Genomic DNA, 10,526 nt, shown 5'->3' with positions numbered 1-10,526 from the left:
GTGTATCTAACAAAAACATCACAAATTAATTTGCCATTTACAATTTTCAGTTTTTCAAGATCGAAAAACAATTAAATTTTCCGGTAACCTTGTTTAAATCACAGGTTGAGTTGGCAAGCTAATTAATTCCTCTCGTAAATGCAATACAACACCGAGTCGAGATAATAGCATGTCTCTCGTCATAGCAACGGGCAAATTGGACACAGGTAATGGGAGCGACCCGGGAATAACAGAGTACCTACTGTTGCGAGGCGATGAGTGATAGCATTTTATTGATATACATTTATAGGTTTTTAAACATACTTTTACTTAGGATAGCCATACTTGCATTCTATTTGCAGGATATCTATATTTATATAAAATATAACGAATCGTTGTCAAGTATATTGTTCCGAATCTCGATTATACAATTATCTAATAGACAAAATTCAACGTAAGTTAATTATAATGTTAGAATTAGCTACTGTACTGTTTCTGTGTATGCTTTTATATGAAATATCATTCAATGAAGATGCATAATTAAACTGAAAATAGCAGTATTTAGTTCACAATTACTTTATTATATAAAGATCACACCATACATAAAATACATAGTAGTATATACATACTGCTATGTATATTGGACAGGTTCCTTACAAATTACATCATAAACTATATAAATAGCAGTACCGCCTATAAGTATCCATCAAAGCCTTGCTAAAGTAGGGCGCCCTTTGTACGCACATCATATCTTAAAATGGCGAATTGATAAAACCTACCATACTTTAATTAGGCACAAAGCATGAGGTGGGTTTCATGTAATTTTAAAGGCACGAGTAAAATTTCTTCATTGGATTACGAGAGTACGTAGTGTGAAGTGTAATAAGTACATATTTGTATGGGGTGAGAGGGCGGTTGCAGAATCAAGGGCGCGGGCAAGGGGGATGCTGCGCGGGGCGCGCGCAGATCAATATCTCACGTTGCCCGGGCGACCGAGCTAGACCGAGTGCCTCCCTCCCAGGGCTACTATGACGAAAATTAAATGTCCGAACAAAGCCGTAGCGTTACGGACGCGTCAAATTCACTTGATACACTTTCAACATTGTTTTCATGTGATTAACTTTACAATGAATGCATAGGGAAGCTCGAACTTAATATGAAACTTGTTTGATTTTTTTTTTAAATCCATGAAATGCAAACAAAGAAATTCATATGAGACGAAAATATCACAACCCTATAAAAGATACAATAAACGTAATTTGAATTTGGAATACCATAAAAAAAACGGAAAATTTCAAGTACGAAATATTCGTCAGCCCTAGTCGAGCACCACCCCGCCCTTATTTAATACACGTTGGGAAGAGTTTTTCATGCTAAATGACAGGGCAGCGTAACACGCTTAAACTCCGAGTCATCGCGCACGTAATGGCCAGACTTCATTCGAATATAAAACGCTATGACATTGACCCCAAACGTACTTCCAGATCATTAATTTTTTATTGGCACCTAGTGAGGTTAGTTAAAGAGATGCGAACACAAGGAGAGAAAACTACTGACATTTATCACGGCTAGTTTAAAAGTTTTTCTTTAAGTTATTATACTGTGTATTTAAATACGCCCACATACAACATAATATAATGTTAACAGCAAGACTTATATGCCACATTATTTGGACTTACATTCTCACGATAGTTTATATAGACGAAAAAGCATTAATCGTTTTACTAGCAAATGTGTTGTTTTAATTAGATGAATAAAATTAGCAACTCCATAGCACATATCAAACGATATGTATGATAATCTTAGACTAATATGTGTGTGACAGCCGGAAATTATTCGAAAGTTCAATTTAAGTGAATTCTGCTGAGCATAAAAGTGACATTCGCTTTCAAATGATCTTCAATTAATTTGAACGCGAATTGAAATGAATTTTTTTCAGTCACTTTTATGATTATTTATAAGTGTATTTATATTAAATACATTGCCGTCTATAATTCTAAAAAAGTAAAGTTTAAAATGCATAAAGATACACAACACATTAGCCTAGAAGGGTAACGTGCATCTATTAGGAATTAAGATCATCTCAACATATTTCGTTTCTCACGTAAAAAGAAATATAATTTTGTATTGAAAATAATATTCTTTTATTCTGGTTCTAAAATCTATACTTCACCTATAAAGTTTAAGCTTTCCTTCATAAGTCAAACTCAAAATAACTTTATTTATATATATATAGTAAACTAAGAACACTTATTAACGACAGCAGATAAGATGTTAATTCGATACTAAATTTATAATTCAATTTCAAATACTTACCTACCTACTAATTGTAGATATTATATAAAAGGGCAAAATGTTTTTATTTCTTAATTAGGAATAATAATGTTGTTTTCATTAGAATGTTTGTAAACGTAACTCAGTATCAGATTAGCTAATTATTTATTTAAGAAAACAGAGAATAGGAAAATAAATAAATATAAATTCTCTTGGATCAATTTCTAACTAAATGGAGTAGGGATGTAAATCGAAATATATTATATATTAATGGCATAATTAAGTAGACTTTCTTTTTTATTTTATAATACTAAGGGTCTGTTTCAAAATGTATGGATAAAGTACCAAATAGCTATGCAACACATCAATTATTTGGAAGATAAAAGTTCCGAATAAGAAACTTAGCGTTTTATGACGAATAGCGCTATCTGACAGTCGTGAAACGCAAAAATATTGTTTATCTTACCAAAAAGTAATACATTGCTTATTTGGAACTTATCCGGACATAGTGAAACAGGCCCTTATAAAAAATAAAACAATCTGGAAGATAAATTATTTATTTCACATTAAATCTAAGAAATTAAAACATATTCTAAGAAAAGTTACAAAAGTTATAACACGATAATGTTATGTATCACGAAAAGTTCTCAAAAACATTTTAAGCACAGCTCAAAACTTCGGCAGGTTTGTGCTATTTTCAAACATTTAATAACATTTTCTGCCTAAATAACAAAGTTTACCTTGCTTATGTATGAATAAACCGTAACAAAATTTGTTTATTATTCAATAAGCCCAATGATAAAACAGTAGAATTTGAAATTATGTATTAAAAATAAAATCAGTTTTTCTGGGTCAATTTAGTCCTGGTAAATAAAATACATGTTTAATTAGGTAATGTTAATTTATCACAATATTAGGTTTATTTTTAAATGTGTCTAACTAAAATGTTAAGTATGTAAATGCGCTAATTTTTCCAACAAAATTCATCTGGGGAAATTGTTGATAAATCTGTTAATGTCCCAAGAATAACAAAGGCAATACATAATTTTATTTTTAAATATATTTATCTATTCAGTACATTAAGTTTATATAGACTAAAATTGAAAGATTAGTAATCATAAAACAAATAAAACTAATGTTTAAAAAGGTAATTGTGTAAGTAGAGCAACACCTCGCATAATCCAATGATCAGGCGGTTTAGATGTGGGTAGTCGCATAAAAAGAATATAGTTAGTAGAATGGCCAGTCGTTGAGAGAACGCCGCGACGATCGCCCGTCTTGTAGAGCGGGCAGTTGTAAAACACGTCTTGAGGTATATCTTCACGCTTTAGCGGGATAAGCCATACCTGTGTGGAATTAAAATGTCATAACATTTTGACAACTAGTTGAATGTTAATTATTTTCTTAAGTGTCACTTGTAATTTATATTTACGAAAAAAGGAAATTTATTAGACTGCAAAATACATATTACTAATCAATATCATAATTATACATAACTCTTATATTTTAGTTAACTACGACTTTGTTTGTTGACAGATATTTATTTTAATTTAGAAAACGTAGATACCAACTATATTGAAGACTACAATAAACTACATGTTGTCTACCCTCAAATTAAAAAAAAAGTGCGCGTACGATATTAAATGTGAAAATTTACCGGCGGAAAGTCATCGTAAAGTATTTTAGGGTATGATTCGTCAACGTAGTAGTCCTCATTGTTCCATCGGGCTCCTTCCATGAAAAGTCCGCGAATGTAAACACCTTCATCAGGTGGTTCTTCGAGTGTTAAAGTGCGTTGCACCTAAATATATTAAAATGCTTCATGTTGTAATGGATTAACATTGGGCAGAACCTGATCTGGTCTTCATTAGTTTGTATGATTTTTTTATAGATTGTCGATCAGAATATCTCCTTCGCAAAAATGGATCTAAAAATCTTTATTTTTAACAGTTCATAATTCAGCAAGTTGATTACTTCAGAGTAAGAAAAAAATAAGATCCAGACAATTACTTAGACAATGGTAATTACGTATAACTTAATGTATAATTAAACAAACCTCGTAGTGAAATGCGAGCTGATCAATAGGAATTTTGTACTTTCTTGCGTAACTCTGCTGTGCGGCAGTGAGGAAGGCTTGCGGGAAATAGAACCCCGACAACCAGAACACAACCGGCGGACCATATTGATGCCAATGCTAAAGCAAAGACATAATTAAAAAGTGGTAACATAGCGACTTTTTTTAGCGGCATTTTCTCCATACTTTTAAGTTGAACTATTATTTTAGTAATCGTTTATGATGGCTTAACAGAGATTGAGTCGAGGACTAAAAATAACAATTGCATCGGTCATTCAATTTGGCCAATCACAAACAAACGATAGGTATTATCGTACTATTGTTTACATACTCAGCCAATTTCTTATATTGTTTGAAGAACAAAGCACATTAATACATATATTGCTGAGCAAAAAGGAGTTTATAGATAACAAAGCCACTGACTTTGACCTGTGTTCTATATACATGAGAAAAACAATATTATGATACAACGTAATAAAAACCTGCAAAAATGCTAATCTTGCAAGCAAATCATCGAAATATGCTGATAGCGGCTTCAATGATGGGTAGCTTTTGCCAGCCCATAGAGCAGGAATGCGCCCACGCACCATGCTGGTCAGTACCTCTTCAGTTATGTCCGTTAGTACACTAACGCCTTAAAATAATGACGTATAAAATTTATTCTAGAACGTGTTAATATGTTGCAAAAGTTTTTTTTTGTTCCTAAAAAGGTATTAGAATGTTCATTAATATTTAAAGAAACGATGCAAACAAATTGGAACTTAATAATTATATGCATAGATATATGTCTGTGCCCCAAGGGTGCATTATATGGGACATATGTTTTATGTGTTACCTATATTAAACTATAGCTTAATTTTTATATGGGATTACCAACGCATTCTACTTATTCGATCAGTGTATAATTTCCTTTGTTTACCATATATTAACAGCTTACTTGGTTAATAATTTAGGTAGTAACTGTATTCTTTTTTTAACCAGATTAAGGAACACAAAAGAGAGTACCACTTTACATGAAGTGCAATAATGGACTTTCTTTCTATGTGCGCATTTAACATTTGCTCGAACTGTGAAGGAAAACATCGTGAGGAAACCGACATGTCTTAGACCCAAAAAGTCGACGACGTGTGTCAGGCAATGGAGGCTGATCACCTACTTGCCTATTAGATTTAAATATGATCATGAAACATATTCAGAAATCTGAGGCAAAGACCTAAAGAAATTGTAGCGCCACTGATGATTTTTTTTCTAATGACTGTTAGGCCAAACAAAATATAGAAACGAATAGTTTTTTAATGTCTATGGATGTATAGTAGAATCACCAAATAAGAATATACCTTGAACAGCTCCAATTACCGCTCTGGAGCTACTCCGCACAACGTTAACAAGTCTATCATATCTGGCAGCCTCTTGAATCACTACGATTGACATTGGGGTCATATCAGCAGGCTTTATATCTCCTTCATGAGACGGTCCCGATAATATCTGTTTCGGTAGTCGAGCGAGGATATCCTCCGCGATGGCCATGGCTTGCTGTTCTGGTGTTACACCGGCACCACCAGCCGACATGGTGTCCTAATCATTGAATATATGAAATATATAATAGCAAGACTAAATTCACAATACAAACTGTGCGCCATTTTGTGTATTGTGTTAAGCATTAAGAGGTATGTGTGTTTAATGTTCGTAAAAAGCTCATAATACAAACAACAAAGTTTTCAATAGCAATGTGTGAAAACACTATGAGAAAACAAAGCAACAAATAAACAAAACACAGCAAGATCTGTAGATACCACTACTGTTTCTCCTGGACCATATCAAACTACGTAAATTTTATCACAAATGATAATGTCAAGACAATTTTGTAAACGATGCAAGCACCTATTTTCTCACCCGACACTGAATAAAGTACAGTCATCAGTTAAAGCAATTTAAAAGCTGTCAGATGGAAACCATTACCGCTTATGAACACATCAAACGCACATCTATAAAATAAACTCACCAAATATTCTTTGAGGAGGTCCTTTGAGCAAAAGAAATATGTTATTAAAGGAAAAATGAATTGGAATTAAATTAAACTCTAGTTTACTCACCGTTCGATCCTTGTCAGCCGACGGCGATGGATAATGAAACAGAATAGAGTTACTATTAAAATACATGTTTCGACTAAATTATAATACTTTATACTAAGACGATTTGAACTAAGTTAATATGTAATGCTATTTTATTAATCCTTTTTGTGACTAAAAGAAGTAACTTGACGAAATAACTATTATTTATTGACATACCAGAATCCACTTGACTATGATATCTACACTAACCACTAAGATAAAGAAACTAAATACTAACTAAACCGACTTTAGATCTTATATGTTAAATTGAATTTATTTCAGTGAAATTGTTTTTTTCACATTGATTTCAGCAAGTATTTAGTTTAGTGCAGTACTTTTAAAATACTTTATCGCTATAGAAATAATTATTCAAGAAAATTATACAGTATAATTCCACGGGGTCCAATTAGTAGGTCGAAGCAGGCAGACTAAGACATCGCTACATAGATTATACATATCCGTTATTCATAAAAGTGTGATCAGATTTACTATGTAAAACTTTATAAAGTATTTTTTGGTTTTTTTTCGTCACATTGTATTTACTTTTGTTCAAAACGGTGCACAGAATTAGTTTAGATAAGTTAAGACGTAATTTATAAGCAAGCTATATGCATAGTTAACACTGGTTCGTACGGTAAAGAAAAACATCATACAAGATTCAGACTCTATAAACTTAATGCTATGTATGTCATGTATTTTTTTTAATTTCAACATTATAGTTAAGCCTTATGTACGGATAGTGTATATATTTTTGTGAATAAAATAAATAAATTTAAAAATCCCATTCATGCAATCTATAATTAGCGCTATCCGAATCTTATTTAGTTTTTATTAATATTAATAGACCCATAAAAGGAAAAATACGCCACTGATTGAGTATCGGGAGTTTTATAAAATCGATACAGTGCAGTGGACTAGGGTTATTCCAGCGTAGCTTTATTTTGTATTGGAACGACAGGTGTGAAATTACCTACACGTCTATGTAACTTAATATTTATGTTTTACATTTAAAACATTTGTTATCTCTCTAAACTATTCACTGGAGTAAAGACTGGGAAAAATCATTTGTTCCATCTTTTATCAAATAATTAATGTTCCTTGTTAAGATTTAACCTAACTATTCTAAAACAAAGTTATAGTTTAAAAAATAAAAACACAAATTTTTCAAGTGAAACTTCTTATCGGTTGGAGCAAAAAATGCCGTCACATTTTTCGGTTAGACATCACATTTTTCCGTTACGCGCCATCTTTTTCTTGTCACTACCACGGTTGACTCGAAGAGATTCGAAGCCATTAATAACAAAAATATATAAAACAATGATAAGAATAATTCTAATACAATAAATGAAATTCTGTAATAATATTAGTAGTAATAAGGTAAAATTAAGTGATTGTATTATTTGTATTCATGACAATGATGAACTGAACTGAACTGAACTTTACCTAATTTAACTTTATTTAACCAATTTCTGTAAAGTTGCATATAGTAAATCATTTTTCGAAAAATAAGGTCATAAAGAAGTTTCACTTCTTACATTTGTACACTAGCACACGCACAGATTATTTTAAATATAGTTTATAGTTATAGGCGAATCTGTTATAGGCTAAAGTAAGTATTAACATAGTGACTAAGTCTAACTACGATTTTAAGGCTACATTTTCAATAATAAAAAAACGGAATTTTCCTCACATTATGGATTTTTACTTACATTATGTGCATCTTCTTATTGTTATGCTTTCAGGGTATTATTAGAATAACCAATTGCCTACCTGAGTCAATATAGCCGTACTCAAAAGCTCTTCAGCCTCTCGGAAGTGCTTGGTGATGTCAGCATTTGAGTGGAAACCGAATACTGAAGGGGGTGTGGCGACGGGCAATGAGCGAGCAAATGCAATGAAATCCGAATGCTCGCGTAGTGTTGGAATGTGGTATATACCTGTTGATTTATTATCACCATTACCTTCTAACATAGGGCTTTCTGATGTCATCAAATCATGCTTACAACTTTTAAGAAAACACTTTTTTTACGCATAGAAGTTATGTATTATTATAAACTTATAATTATTTTACATATTTTGAATTGTCGTGTAAAGCACGCGAAACGTCGGGAATACGCAAGGTATAATAAGGAATATAGGCACACAGCCAGGGATCGAACCTATGACCTCAGGGATGACAGTCACACGCTGAAACACTGCTTCAAATATTTAATGCCAAATACTTCTTCAGTTTTACGCAAAACGGACCAAATTTGAGTCTAGTTGCGGAAATTGATTACACCTACTTCTTCAGTTTAGACTGAGTGAAAGATAAATAGTGTGACCTAATACAATAGAAAATCTACGTCACTCACCAGTGGGATCTAGAGGATATTTTTCCTCATCAATAGCCCTGGGATTGTAGAACTTGTAAAGTATCGTGTTAAGACACCGTCGATCCCAATCATCAGTAACTCGACCTCCATAGTTGCACTCACCAGTTAAGTACCGCAAAGCAACAAATTGCACATCCTAAAAAGCTTTTGATTTGAGTATATTTTATTATTATTATGTTCTTTATATTAAATTTCCAGTTGAATTGTTTCTTGAAACGAAACTACTAACCTAACCTACCATTTGTAAGAAGAAAATCTCGGTTCAAGTCCCAATGTTGGCAAATCTAATAGCAAACAGTTTCAAAATAATCCCTCTCCAAAAGGTCAGTCAATATCTGTTATAGCGCCATCGAATGGACTACTCATATTTGAATGATAAACCTATACTCGTAACAGCGGATGACGTACTCAATACATAGAATTCAGCTGAGACCTTTGATTTTGGTCAATATTACCCGTATGTTGTTCTAAACAATGTCGTGGTAAACGGTTTTGACTATATAATAATATTTATTAATACAATCTTTTGTTTTATGAGATTTGCTACTTTAAAGTTTACATACAACACGAATTGTGTTGTTTGTAAACTTTAAAGTAGCTAAACTGTGCATTGAAACAATGAAAATGTTTGTATCACATTAATCTGTATTCTACTGAGGCAATTCAAAAAAAAAATTAGACTCATATTTTCGTATGTGTTCCGTTATAATATAAATTTCTTATGGCAAATAGGTTCGGCCCCTGACACCCGCCGTCGGCTTTAGTTCTAACCTGTACTGTACCGGTTTTCTTACGATGTTTCCTTCACCGGAAGAGTCAAACTTGCATACTAAAAGCCATTTATGTACAGCTGGGGATCTAACACACAACTTCAGAGAAACATTCGCAAGTTGCAGCCTAACACTGCTGTTCAATTCATACACATTATATCTAATCAAATTGGTCTGCCAAAAGGCACAATTATAGGATCAAGAAAATTCAAATACTCACATCATACTCATTGAGGAACATATAAAGTTGGGTGACACTGATCCTCAAATCAGTTTCATTAAATTCATATCTGATATTCCACCCCAACGGCCCAAACTGCCTTCTCTCTTGAATCACAGCGTGAAAGAAACACAGAGCAAACAACATCTTTTTGAATATATCAGGTTGTTTGTTCCCTTCAAACCATTCTGGATCGTTTATCGGATCGCTTTGGTATGAACGAGCTATATTCGCACGGAGACCTATAATTTTTTAACATATCAGACATTTACATATTATTTATTACAAACCAAACACACACACAAACAAACAAACATAAACACAAAAATAACAATAATCAAAGCGAAAAAATAAATAAATAAAATAGAGGTATTATTTTTTTTTCCTTTTCCCATTCGGTCCGTCTCAAGCATGTAATGCAACATGAAGGAATATTACTGGAAGCTTCCAATATCTTATGTCTCATTATAATCTATTCTACTTACTACTTTATTTAGTTATTATCATAATATTACGAAAAAATCTGTGAAAAATATGATTTTCATATAACTATGAACTTTTAATAACTTTTTTTTTATAGAACAGGGTGCAAACGGGCAGGAAGCTAACCTGATGTTAAGAGATACCGCCGCCCATGGACACTCTCAATTCCAGAGGGCTCGCAAGTGCATTGCCGGCCTTTTAAGAATTGGTACGCTCTTTTCTTGAGATGATGATGAGAAC

At 32.6% G+C, this 10,526-nt stretch overlaps 1 protein-coding gene across 1 annotated transcript in view; it reads right to left on the bottom strand.

The window, feature by feature from the left end:
• Positions 1 to 3,378: 3,378 nt before the first annotated feature.
• LOC111001996 (dynein axonemal heavy chain 7) overlaps positions 3,379 to 10,526 on the bottom strand; it is a 52,574-nt gene continuing 45,426 nt past the window's right edge. Inside the window, exons 66-75 of the mRNA XM_045630565.1 lie at positions 9,804 to 10,045; positions 8,793 to 8,949; positions 8,209 to 8,375; positions 6,421 to 6,429; positions 6,330 to 6,350; positions 5,665 to 5,902; positions 4,810 to 4,961; positions 4,310 to 4,447; positions 3,911 to 4,054; positions 3,379 to 3,599 (exon numbers count right to left, since the gene is read on the bottom strand). Coding sequence (XP_045486521.1) covers positions 3,393 to 3,599; positions 3,911 to 4,054; positions 4,310 to 4,447; positions 4,810 to 4,961; positions 5,665 to 5,902; positions 6,330 to 6,350; positions 6,421 to 6,429; positions 8,209 to 8,375; positions 8,793 to 8,949; positions 9,804 to 10,045 — 1,475 coding nt within the window. The 3' untranslated portion in view covers positions 3,379 to 3,392. The remainder of the gene's footprint in view (positions 3,600 to 3,910; positions 4,055 to 4,309; positions 4,448 to 4,809; positions 4,962 to 5,664; positions 5,903 to 6,329; positions 6,351 to 6,420; positions 6,430 to 8,208; positions 8,376 to 8,792; positions 8,950 to 9,803; positions 10,046 to 10,526) is intronic.

The sequence above is a fragment of the Pieris rapae genome, chromosome 12, assembly GCF_905147795.1.
Source record: "Pieris rapae chromosome 12, ilPieRapa1.1, whole genome shotgun sequence".
Classification (NCBI taxonomy): Eukaryota; Metazoa; Arthropoda; class Insecta; order Lepidoptera; family Pieridae; genus Pieris; species Pieris rapae.
This window is presented reverse-complemented; position numbering and strand designations above follow the sequence as displayed.